Raw genomic sequence first — 12,644 nt, forward strand, 5'->3', positions numbered from 1 at the left:
TGCATTGTATAAATTAGCCTAGCAGCTAGTGATCTTTTCTTCTTCTCACATAAAACCAGGGACAACAGCCACATTTTACAAAGGTAATGGTAAATAATTTGGCTCCATTACAACTCAAAATTTTCACAGACAAAACACGTTTTCCAAACAAATACAACATCTTCACAATTTATTGTTTCTTATCTGTGAAATTAAAGTAAGGGAAATGGTTTCAGCTTACAAAAATAGACAGGAGGTCTGTGCCAATACGAGGTGTAGTTACATTTCTGGGGCGATGCGCGTCAGGTTACGGCACAGGCTCCATGTCGACGCAGAGCCTACGCCGTAGCATTGATTCAACGCAGAAGTACAAATTCCGCCTTAGTCAAGCCAGTCTCAAGTCCTCAAATTTGTGACTCAAGTCGGACTCAAGTCAAGTCATGTGATGTGAGTCCCCCACCTTTACCAGTAGTATGTTAAAATCTGAGTTTTAATTAACCTCATTTATTCCTTCAACAAGTTGTTCATAGAAACTTGTATTTCAGGCCTCTCTTGTATCTTTTGCTCTGAATTTTGCTCTGGGTTAATTTGAACCTTCTTTTTCTGCTTATGACTTGTCACAAATCATCAAATTTAATATTGTCTTTCATAGGTGTAGATATCAGCAACATGTGTATTTGTCCCCTCGTATCAGAGGACTTCTATTCTGATGAAATTAAAGACATTTACACCTTAAACTGATGCAAAGACATGCAGACACTGGTGCATAGAAATTCAACAGATGTTAAGTGTTTGATGCTCAAAGTTTCCAGAGGGAGGACCACCAACCTCCTGTTTCACATGAACCCCCCAGTGTTGACACAAACCTACTCTCTTCCTATCTTTGGTTCCACTTTATAGCTTCTTGCCATCACTTGATCTTTGAGAGAGGAGACAGACAGGAAATATGGGGGGAAACAAAGTGGGGGATGACACAAAACACAAGTCGCCCGCCGGAAACAAACTAAGGACACTGTGGTAATGTGGTGACACAGCCACCCCAGTGTTTCCATTTTTGGTGTGAGGCTTGTAGACACTTGAAGTATGCAGCCATCTCTATTTCACTGAGGTTAAAATAAGATATCTGTGGCTCAATGTGCTGTATCTAAAATCTTAGATCTAGATCAAACCAGTTTGTCAACATCATGAAGTGAAACCGCTAGCACGCTCAGTTCTTTCTCAGTGCTGTGAGCCGTGTCACTGAAGACTGTTTTATTCACTTCCTGTTATCTTAACAGGAAGTTTTAACAAAACAAAAGCTTTCATCTGTCTTGTGGACTTTCCTCTGGATTTTCAAAGAGTTTTTAAACAGAACACAATCAGATATCTGTATTCATGTTTCTAAAAGATGTAGTCCCTTCCTGCTATGGTTCAGTACCAATGATGTAAGCAATATGACACTGAGCAGAAGTTTTTAAGAGGAAATTGTAGCAGTTTTTTATGTTTACATACCCTTCAGTCAGGTTTTACAGCACATCACGGTACTCGAGCTGTCCCCAGTTATCTGCTATTATCAAATTAAAATTGAGAACTTCAGCATCTTGATATGAAAAAGCATCAATCACAAAGCTGCTCACGTCTCCAAACCTGGTACCCTCTATTGGTACTTTAAGAAACACACCACTTTCATCAGTGAATATCTAATACCCTCATGCATCATGTAAGTTCCTGCTCCTCATACATGATGCAGAATATCTGAACATTTTCAGCCAACGTGGTCCAATTTGTTCCCCAGTCGTGCTGTTGCTGTATATAATAGCATCCTCGGCCTCGGAGAAGGATCAAAACAGTTGGCAAACCTGCTTCTCTCAGCTCATGAAATTTTTAAAGAGGAGTGTTCATCCTTGAGATAAACCTGAAAACTTTCATGCACGCTCCTCTTACATCTCACATGGGCTAATTTAGTGCAATTCTCTCGACTCAGACAACAGGAAGTGTCCCACAGTTGCTCAAAAATACAGTTCAGTTGTTAAGGGTTTTTTAAGCTGTGTTAAAAATGGGTCCAGATCACTCATCCCTCACTTCAGCAGTTACCTGCAAATCTTTGGCTCACTTTGAAGCTTTTACTGTGTCATTTTGAAGTGGCACAGAGTTAGATGTTAAAGGGCCAATGTGAAGGATTTAGGGGGATATATTGGCAGAAATGGAATATAATATAATACGTACATTTTCTTCAGTGTAAAATCACCTGAAAATAAGAATTGTTGTGTTTTAATTACCTTAGTATAAGCTATTTATATCTACATAGGGAGCAGGTCCATCCCATTTTAATTTGAAACTGCTTTATTCAGTGTTTTACTAGTTTAAATCACAAGATCTGTTTGTTTTGGAGGGGAAGAGGCCTTTGCGGATAATTTGGCTCCTGGTAAAAACCTTCTGAATGTCTGTATCTTAAGTTATCAGAAATAACATTAGCATGTGGATGACGAGCTGCCTGTCTCTGATGTGTCAAATAGCATCAGTGTGTGTTTTTACCTGTTTTAATCACTTGTTTCGTTTCTTCTGGAGAGGAAGAGAGCTCCGCAGACAGTTTGGCTCCCGGTAAAAACCTCCTGAACAATGAACACTGGAGGAATTCTAACTGGGAGAAGTTTCAGCTGGTTGCAATCTGCAATCCTCACCACTAGATGCCACTAAATCCCCCTATCTTTTACACATAAAACCTTTAATGTCAGCATGTTATTTTGTAGCAGTCCATACAGCAATTGTCAAAGCTTTTACTAAAAAACACATGTCACGGTGGTTTTAGAAGAAAAGTGAGGGGAGCATCAATGTCAAGTTGTTGAGATATTTCAACCTGGACCAAAGTGGTGGACCAACCGAATCATCATAATAAATGTTTACATTGTACTTTTCCGCAAAACATGGATATGTTACAATTGTACATTATTATGTAGTAGGTATGGGGAAACTTCCTACAACACTGTGGTTCACGTATGTTTAGGTCCTGTTAGGGATTGTGTTGTGGTTTGCTTATGGTGCGCTGTTGTGTGCTGATGTTATGTGCAACACATAAATGGCTAATGTGCAGTACTGTTATGTTTTTATGGCATATATATTTCTTCTGAACTATTATTGTAAGACAGTAATACTTGTGCAGCTCCTGAGTCCAAGATGAATTTCCCTACAGGTAGACAGTGGAGAATATCATATCATATTCTATCATATCGTATCACATTGCATTGTATCGCATCGTATCAAATCGAATTGAATCGAGTCGAATCGAATCCAATCATATCATATCCATATCCATATTGTATTATATCATATCGCATTGCATTGCATCGTATCATATCGAATCAAATTGAATTGAATCCAATTGTATCGTACCGTATTGTATCGTACCGTATCGCATCATATCGTATCGTATCGTATCGTATCGTATCGTATCGTATCGTATCGTATCGTATCAAATAAACACTTGTTTGTGGTTAGGAAAAGGATCACAGTTTTGGTGGCTCAATCTCGGCAGGAAAGGCAGTGAGGGGTTGCCTAAAAACATCCATGTTTGGTGGCTACATAACCCCTGGAAATGCAGCAATGGCTCACTAAAAACCAACAGTTTTGTTGTTTGTTGGTCTTGAACAGCAGTCTGCAGTTTGACAGGCAGTGGTCTCATCCAGGCGTCACGTCATCCACCATCCCCTCCACCTCCAGATGATAAAGTCTGCTCATATACTATGTCACTTTACAAACATTAAAATGATACACATGAAACATAGAAATGTAACATCTGTAGTTTGCAGAAACATACAACCTTTTCTTCTGCCGACTGGACTGGGTGGATGGACTGACTAAGTCATGTAACAAAAAGCAAAACACATTTTTGAGGGGAAATATCTTCAGAAAATATATTTCCACAGGATAGGCTGCAGTCTGACATTCTCTCAACAGTTTCGCTTTTCATCTTAAAACCCATAACTTAATTCTGACTTTCATTTCATTTCAATGGTTTCCTGCCTTTGTGCCTCAGTCTACCGTTGCTGTCTGCACCTACAGCTGCATTAAATCATAGAGTAACTTTGACAACAACAGATGCAACCATGATTTTCACAGTGAATATCGACAGTATGTCAAGTGTATCTACAAGCTGTTCTTCATACTATTGTGAAACTACTGAAAACCATGGCAACACTTTTCAGTGTGTTTAAGAATGTAAAACATATTTTGCAAGAAATGCAGAGAACAAAAAGTAAACGTAAAAACTGGAATGGACCTTTCAGAATGGAGACTTAAACGTAGATTTTACATAACATAGACACATCTTAGGGAAGCTTAGAAGTCGAAATATGGTATAGATTGTTTGGTTAACATGCTGCAAGTGATGACATTTGAAATGTGAATAAAAATATACCAAGTGAAGTGTTTTAAGTAAACTTAATGGGTTGCTTTTGAGCCACAGGTAAGTACTGTTTTCACCACATTGTCTATGTTCGTGTTAGTTTGTTCGACAGGAAATGTTTTGTGTCACGAGGCAGCTGTTGAAGGCTTGCGGCGGAGACACAAACTGTTATCGCAGACATTTTCTTTATCGGCTGCAGCACCCATCTGTGAGTTTCCTCCATCAACTGCTCTCACTCTGAGAAATACAGCCTTGCTCACTTTCTGTCATTTTTATGTCTTCCTCACTTCCTGCAAGTGATATCTGCTGCAGTGTTGCTGCAGTTGCTTCATAATAACAACGATGATGCAGATTAAACACGCGGTTTTGTCAAACACAATCTTCTTACAGTACCCAACGAACTTAACCCTTCTCCCACAATGAGGTGAGCACAACCAGGCTTGTCTAAACTAGAGGAAGTTGTGGTGAGCTCTCTGCACAACACAGTGTGATGTTCGGCAACTCTTAAAATAAATCTCCTGTGCGTTTAATGCCACCAACACAAACAGAACAAAATGTGCGTCTGACACCCTGCAGTCACATGGAGAAACCACGCTGTGCCTACTTCCACTTTCCAAACACAAGAAACACATCAGACAATAAACACATTAGGGTTATACATGCAAAAGGGAACAATGGAGCTGCAGCATGTTACACGTCTTTTAATTCAAGTCCTGTGTGCTGAGTTTATCCTCCACTGTGGGTCTGAACATTGTGTCCAAATGTAGGAGCGCTGCTGTGTTGTGCTCTTTTGTATTTGCATGATTTTTACATAGACGATTACATCAGCTTGTGAAATCCAACATGTCCTGGCTTGACGTGACAAAGCAAAAACCAGACTGATAAAACAGCAAATATTATCGTACACTGTCTGGCACTTTATGAAACTCTGCATGGCGCAACATAATCTTTCTTTGAAAGGAGATTTAGGCCTTCATAAAGGACAATGAGCTTAGTTAGAGAGGATTTTCTCGTCACATTAGATGCAAAGTTTTGATTTGAATCCTCTCAGACACTTTTTTCTAGATGAATGAACTCCAACGGAACTCCACTGAAAGTGCGCTCCCGCCCACGCCGCCCCCCGTGTGTCTGGCAAATTTAACTCGAGACATAGTTGATTCATACAGTTCCTCTTCAAAGTGTACAAACTTCTCCTATGTGCAGCTGAGATGTCATAGAGGGAGGAAGTGTGAGGTGGTTTTTGCCTTTTTTTCCAAACTTGTGTCTTCCTGTTTACTGAATGATGCTGCATGCAGGACTTTGTTGCCATCTGGTGTATTTTTTGACCAATGACCATATCACAGTGTACACACAGAGCCTCCTGTGACAACAAGATAAGGTGCATTTGCATTGAATTCAAAAGGACCACACCCAAAAGCCATTCAACTGAGTATATTTAGTTTTTAAGATGTTTCAGAAACTTGCACAAGAAAACACAGAACTGAGAGACAGATGCTTAAGAATACACTCACATATTTATTTGCATGTGAAAGTTGAATTCTTAGAGGATATTAAGATTTATATTTGCATAATCAATTAAAGCGTTGATAATACTTCACAATAAAAGAACTCTTTATTATTAACCTCATGGAGCGGAGGAGAGAAAATAGATAATTAAAGCAGAATTATGTGCACAATCTCTTTAAAGACTTCTCTTTTTTACCTTTACATAATTAAAGAGATAAAGTATAATACAAGCCGCAAATTCTCTTGAGCTGCAACTGTCTACTGAATCACACAGGCTGAGGAAGAAGCTATTTCTGCTACACTTGGGATCTGGATTGTATGGCGTAAACCTGTTATCCACACTGAAATCAAAGAGTGCTACAGCAGATCAGAGCTGGAGGGGAGATTTCGGGAGCCTCCATCTGAAAGGCTGTCAGTTTTAAAACAGTCACCTTGAATCGGTTCTCCTCAGGAGTCCCTGATAGATGTCAGATTTGAGGAAGCGCGGGTAGCAATCCCTGGCCATCAGACTGTAGATGAGCTTCTGTGCCGTATCAAATGAAGTCAGGGAGGGCTGGGAGATGTTCTTTGTTATGTTTTCTCGGGTACTGCAATCTATGTTGATCTGGAATCAAACAATATTGCCCATGGGCGTCTTAAAGCAACTATTTTTTTATCGTCATTCACTTTTATGTTCTGTGGAGGAAACAACTGGTGAGTTAAGTGTAACTCTGGTGTTTTCCAACCTGGATCCTATTTTCTCACATTTTTGTGTCTAAGTGACGACTAGAACAACAGTTTTCAAAATCGATCCAGTATTGAGTGAGACTGCAGCAGGCAAACAGGCTGCAGTGTCAACCATGCGGGCAATTGAGCTCTGTCTATTTACATCAATGAAAAATTCACCCAGTCAGATGTGAAAAAAATGCTGGCTCTATGAATGCTGAAATGACTGTTTATTTATTTGTCTGCTGTGTGTGGCGATGGTAATTTTGGGGCTACAATCCTTTTTGTTTAACCAGAAACAGCCCCGAAATTGCGATCATCAAACACACCAGACTCCATTTAAATAAACAGTAATTTTAGTATCTATAGAGGCAGCATTTTTTCCACATCTAACTGGGTGGATTAAGTCTTTATTTCAACCAAAACAGAGTTGCTGATTGTTGGAACAGTGGAAAGACAAACTGAGATGGTATTTAATGAGTTTTATTTTGGTTCTTTTGACTTTGAATTAAGTGTGTTTTACAATGATAAAAATTCTGTTTATGTAAATGGAGTCTGATGGGTCTGGTGATTGCAATTATGGGGCTGTTTTTGGTTCACCAAAAAGGATTCGACACTTTAACAAAAAGGTCTGTCTCAGATTTTAGGAAGCGCTGGGTGATAGACCTTTTTGTTAAAGAGTAAGATCCTTTTTGTTTAACCAGAAACAGCCGCGAAATTGCCATCGCCAAACAGACCAGACTCCATTTAAATAAACAGTAATTTTAGCGTGTATAGAACCAGCATTTTTTCACATCTAACTGGACGGATTAAAGGTTTATTTGAACCAAACACTAGTTGGTGATTGCTGGAACAGTGGAAAGATGAACTGAGATGGTATTTTATGAATTTTATTTTGGTTCTTTTGACTTTGAATAAAGTGTGTTTTACAATGATAAAAATTCTGTTTTTTTAAATGGAGTCTGGTGGGTTTGGTGATGGCCATTTCGGGCCGTTTCTGGTCAAACAAAAATGATCATACTCCATAACAAAGAGGTCTATCTCTTCCATAATGTTGTCAGACACTTAGAATAACAATCTGAGCCTGTCCGTGCCAAAACCAAACACTTTTAGTGGACGTAATTTGACGGTGCATAACTGCCCCAAGTGGTTACATTGCAGCCTGTTTCACAGCTGCCGCCTGCTGCTCTCTCGCTCAGGACTGGACCAATTTAAAAAATATTGTTCTGATCAGTCACTTAGACACATTAACATGGGAAAAGGCTCCAGGTTGAAAAATACCAAAGTTACCCTTTAAATAATAATAATATCTGCAGTTTTACCACCATAAAACACACATCTTTACAGCAGTCACTATATCACTACAGGTTTGGTAAATTCAGATTACAAATAAATGCTCTTAGAGCATTTTTGCAGTTTGAATTCCTAACAAAAGCCTGCAGTTGTTTACCTGTCTGGGCGCTTCTGTTTGGACAAACTCTGAATAGATCCTGTTGGCAGAGGAGATCATCTCTGGCACCGTCTTGATTTTTTTATACTCCTCGCAGGCGAGCCAAAACAGAATGTTCTCCTCACTGTATTCGGACTTCAGGAACTCTCGGAAAGCTATCTGGCCAGCTGGAAATCGCAGACGACAGTGAGCAGGTAGGAGGTGTACATATGATGAAATAAATGCACAATCAGAGGAGACTCTCACCTTTACAACTGAGGACTTTGTCCACAGACTCACTCCAAGTCTCAACATCATCCAGTGGATCCTTGGGAAAGCAACACAATCTACCCTTGAAAAGAGCATCGAGATCTATCACTAGCCCAGTTATCTGTTGACTCCACAGCACATAGCACCTGCAAACCACACTGGCAGGCCAAGTTATTTAGTATTTATAGTATACAATATGTAAAGATGACTTGTAAACACTGTAATGCATTGAGCGTCTGACAGCAAGCCTCTTCAGGAATAATGGCACAATGCAAAGTGAGACTTACAGTGAGTGAAAACCTCCTCGGTATTTTCCACATGGCTGCTGTAAGCTGTTGCCTGCTGAAAATGGTAAAGGCCCAATAATCAAATATGCAGTAACTCACTTTATCGCCATCTCCTCGTCCTCTACGAAAGGGAGACAGAGATAAGATCCTGCCAGACTGAAGATGGGGTTGTGATTGTTTGGAAACGAGGGAGTCAAGTGACTGAACAAATCTAAATGACCCCCCCCAACCACACACCCAACATGAATGGAATATATGGAAATCTGTATGCAAAGTGTTGATGTTGGAAGAGACAGGGCACCCTTCCATGTCTGTCGCACCTCGAGGAGGAGAGAGCTCGGCTGTGATTTAGGCTGATTGCATCTGATGTCCAAAACAGTGGTCATCATTAACATGAATGTGACAATATGAGGGTGACAGGTAGTTTATATTTCTATATAAATGAACTGAATTAAGATGATTTAAACCCAACAAATTCTAGATTACAGAATATTTCATTGATTCATTCCTTAGTAAGAAGTATATTATAGATTTTTTATTTTTATTTATGAGTATAATCAGGTATTTAGTGACATGATTGCCCGCTGTGGTGGAGCACTACATGTCAAATTCAGAATAAGGTTCAACTAAAGCAGTGAGTGATGATCAGGAAATGCTGGGAGAGATCCTGACCATAAACAAATAGCCATAAACAAATTCACTATTAAGGAAAACTCTCATCATCCTGTCATTTGCATATCTGCAGTGTTCCTTCATCAAGGTGACAAAAAGCATAAACAAGCACTGATTCATCAACGTGTCTCATACTTCAGTCACTGGAGGTGATCACGGACCCTTGAAACTGAAAGGTTTTGATTTGAACAGAGATTTTGCACGTTGGTAGATTAGTTTGGGCCTCGGAATACAGAAAAGGGATGATGTGTTAGATGAAAAATGAGTTGTGTGCAACAAATTTCAAAGCAATCCTTTCTAGTTGTTAAGACGTTTCACTGTAAACGATTGATGTGAATCTCATGGTGGTGGTGGACGAAAAGGCCAAAGTCACCAAAGTCATGTACAAAATTTTGTGCCCATCAGGCGGCAACCCCCGGGGCTGAAAAAGGGAGCCAGCATGGAAGTGCCAGAAACAGCAGATCCTTGAATGGTCATGTGAATCCATAGTGTCACCCAATGGTTTGCGGACTCCCATTCGAAGTCTTAAGTTTGGTAATTTGAACTTTTGGACCCAGAAGTGGCCAGATTTGGAAGAGAAGGTGGAGTTAACCCTAACACTTGCTGCTAGCTTGGTTAGCACTGGGCATTTACAGCTGAAGCTGACTGTGCTAATGCTAATGCTAATTTTCGCTAGCAAAAAACAGGCTTAAAACAAACTGTACTTAATGGAAAAACAGAATATCTGACTCCTTAAGTCCAGTTCAGACCACAGATTCACAATGAGACGAGCTGAAGCATGCAGCTACTTGCAGAGCTCCGTTTGCAACATTCTGCCGGTTCACACCAATGCAATTATGAGATGGTGTATCATCTCTATGCAACAACTCTCTGTACTTCTGTCCTGATTTGCAGCTTTTCAGGTTTATTTTGTGGCTGAATATGATTTGTAGCTTCCTAAAATATGAACGAGGATAGTGATAGTGAGATACTAGATACAGTTGCATTTGTGGTAGTGATGAAATGGCGAAAAACAGAAACAAAACGAGCATCAAGATGGACTGTGTGTCATGTTCAGTAATTTGCGAACTGCAGCTTCAGCTTAGCGTTAACTTTAATTTGCGCTGCACATGAGAACTTCAACACATCTCTTGATTTTTCTCACCACAACCTTATTTCCGGAGTCTGTCATAAAGCTGCCGTGCTTACTGCAGCATCTATAGTTGCAACCACTGAGGCTCATACACAACACTGTATTCATAATAAATACGCCACTATAATAAAAATAACCAGCGCCAATTAATCAGTTAATAAGAATGTGTGTGTCGGGGGGCATAAGCACGTACAACAAGCAGCGACCAACTGTCCGATACCAGCACACGCGAGGACGGAAACAGAAGGCTCGGTGGGGACGGAGCACCTGCTGCAGCAAGCAAACACTCTGTCTGCGGTCATTTTGACTTGATCAGCAGACTTCACTACAAGCCAGTTGGATGTAGAAACAGGTGACATGCTTTATTGTCTAAAACCAGCTGCCGGGGATTTGACCAGTGGAGTTGCAGGTGCCAACATCAGCCAACTTCAGCCAACCTCAGTCGGGCCACTTCACATTGCCGCAACTTTTCTCTGCAACGTTCTAAAACGGTTTTGTCTCGTCACGAATCACTGGCCTAAACTGGGCTTAAGATGCTAAACAAGACTTATCTTATCTGACCAAAATGTTACCATTAACTTAAATGAACTGAGATAGCGACAGCTACAGCTACACTATACTCTGTGAATCTGGGGTTACGGTATGGTTACATTACTTTACCAATGTTGTCACCATGGTAGTGACTTTATTATGGGTAACTATAAGTCTTAATAAAATGTTAATAGATGAGTCATATAAAAATTCACCCTCGCACAGTTGTCATTAACGGGTAAATTAGCTATAAAGACTAAAACTTTTTTTGTACCAACCTGTAAACGTGTTTATTTCTGCTGTAAAGTTGGACATTTCAACATGGGGCTCTATAGGGACTAACTTACTTTTGGAGCCAGCCTCAAGTGGCCATTTGAGGAAGTGCAGTTTTTCGCATTTCGACAATGGCTTCATTTTTCAACCCTGGGCGTTGCCTCTTGGTCACTCCCCATAGACTTTTAGGCCTCTAGTTTCGCAGACCGGGCGAGGTGGAGGTGCAGCGCACCTGCGCTTCGCCAACTGGGTGTGGCCAGGCGGATTTTGCAAGTTTGGCACACTGTGCGCGCTGGTGCAGCTACTCCTCTATCCCACCTCCATCCCTCCTACCTGCGCAAGTCGGAAAGAGGGAGGAGAGAAGGCGTAGAGTGGGTTTTACACAGCCAATTCACATCACACCAATCAAATGAGTCCCTCTCCTCGCCCTTAAATGCGCTGCGCAAAGGCGTAATGAGAGTTTACTCAATTCGCCATGGCAGAAGAGAGCAGCAGCGTCAGACGGCCAAACTTCTCCCAGGAGGAAACTGATGTTTTGGTCCGGGAGGTCCAAGCTCGCAGTGTCCGAATATACGGAACTGCGAGCAGACCTCCACGGGCTGATGATGCAAAGGTAGCCTGGGAGGAGGTCACCACAATTGTAAATCAATGTTGCGTTTCTCTCGTGCGCGCGCGCTCTCTCTTTCTCTCTCGCAGTCTCACTCTGTTTCTTTTCTTTTGACTTTTCTAAGATGACAGATGCTGAATATATACTCCCTATCTGATGCTGTGGCTGTTTGTGGTTGGCTGAGAGGGATGTGAACTCATTAGTTTGCAGCTGTGTTAATCAAATCAGGTTGGGTTTCCATTACGCGTGCCAAACGTGCCAAACGGTGCCAATCCCCTTTGATCTGACATCAGATGTGACGGGACAGTCGATATAGAGATACATTTATGTGCTGATTGCAGATAGCTGCATTGAATAGTGGTTTTTGTGTGTATTTTCTGCATTGTTAATGTGCCTAACATTCTGGAAACCTGCCTGTGAGGTTTTGGTGACGTGTGCGCACTGTCCACCGGTCAGCCAAACTTCCGCTACACCGGCTGCGCTACACCGGCTGCGCTCCGCCTGCGCTGACAGTAGACCTGGTTTCAGCTGGCGAGCTTTTAGCGGCGCTGACAGTAGACCTGGTTTCAGCTGGCGAGCTTTTAGCGCACCTTCGGCAAAGGATCTGTGGACACCTCCCCCTGCTGCGCCGCCACACCCATCTCAACGCACCTCGGTCTGCCAAACTACCAAACTGAGCGCGCGATTCATCCTCTGAGGAACATGAATGTGTAGAGACTTTCATGACAATCCATGCAGTTGAAATATTTCAGTCTGGATCAAAGCAACGGACGACCAAACAACTGAGAGACAGAGGAACATTACCATTCACAGAGCCATCCCACTAACAATCTAATTCTTCTCTTAATGACATTTTAGTTTGTTTTACTCTG

At 41.2% G+C, this 12,644-nt stretch overlaps 1 protein-coding gene across 2 annotated transcripts; it reads right to left on the minus strand.

The window, feature by feature from the left end:
- Positions 1-5,879: 5,879 nt before the first annotated feature.
- On the minus strand, positions 5,880-8,727 carry rgs1 (regulator of G protein signaling 1). 2 transcript variants are annotated; one of them, XM_050033419.1, is made up of 4 exons: positions 8,657-8,727; positions 8,268-8,347; positions 8,022-8,188; positions 5,880-6,470 (listed from the first exon to the last, which is right to left on the minus strand). In XM_050033419.1, the coding sequence occupies exons 1-4, from the start codon at positions 8,665-8,667 to the stop codon at positions 6,294-6,296; spliced, it is 435 nt and encodes a 144-aa protein (XP_049889376.1). In that variant the 5' UTR covers positions 8,668-8,727; the 3' UTR covers positions 5,880-6,293. The 2 variants fall into 2 exon arrangements, with proteins under 2 accessions (XP_049889376.1, XP_049889375.1); XM_050033418.1 differs by having other exon boundaries at positions 8,268-8,352; positions 8,558-8,687.
- Positions 8,728-12,644: the final 3,917 nt, after the last annotated feature.

This window comes from Epinephelus moara, chromosome 21, assembly GCF_006386435.1.
Source record: "Epinephelus moara isolate mb chromosome 21, YSFRI_EMoa_1.0, whole genome shotgun sequence".
In the NCBI taxonomy this organism is placed as follows: Eukaryota; Metazoa; Chordata; class Actinopteri; order Perciformes; family Serranidae; genus Epinephelus; species Epinephelus moara.

Excerpts from the sequence above, each read along its gene's own strand:
- rgs1 (XM_050033418.1), bottom strand. The coding sequence starts at position 8,590 with ATGTGGAAAATACCGAGGAGGTTTTCACTCACT. Across the intron at positions 8,189-8,267 it reads CAAAGTCCTCAGTTGTAAAG|CTGGCCAGATAGCTTTCCGA; the intron begins GTGAGAGTCTCC and ends TGCGATTTCCAG. Across the intron at positions 6,471-8,021 it reads AAACAGAAGCGCCCAGACAG|ATCAACATAGATTGCAGTAC; the intron begins GTAAACAACTGC and ends GTTTGATTCCAG.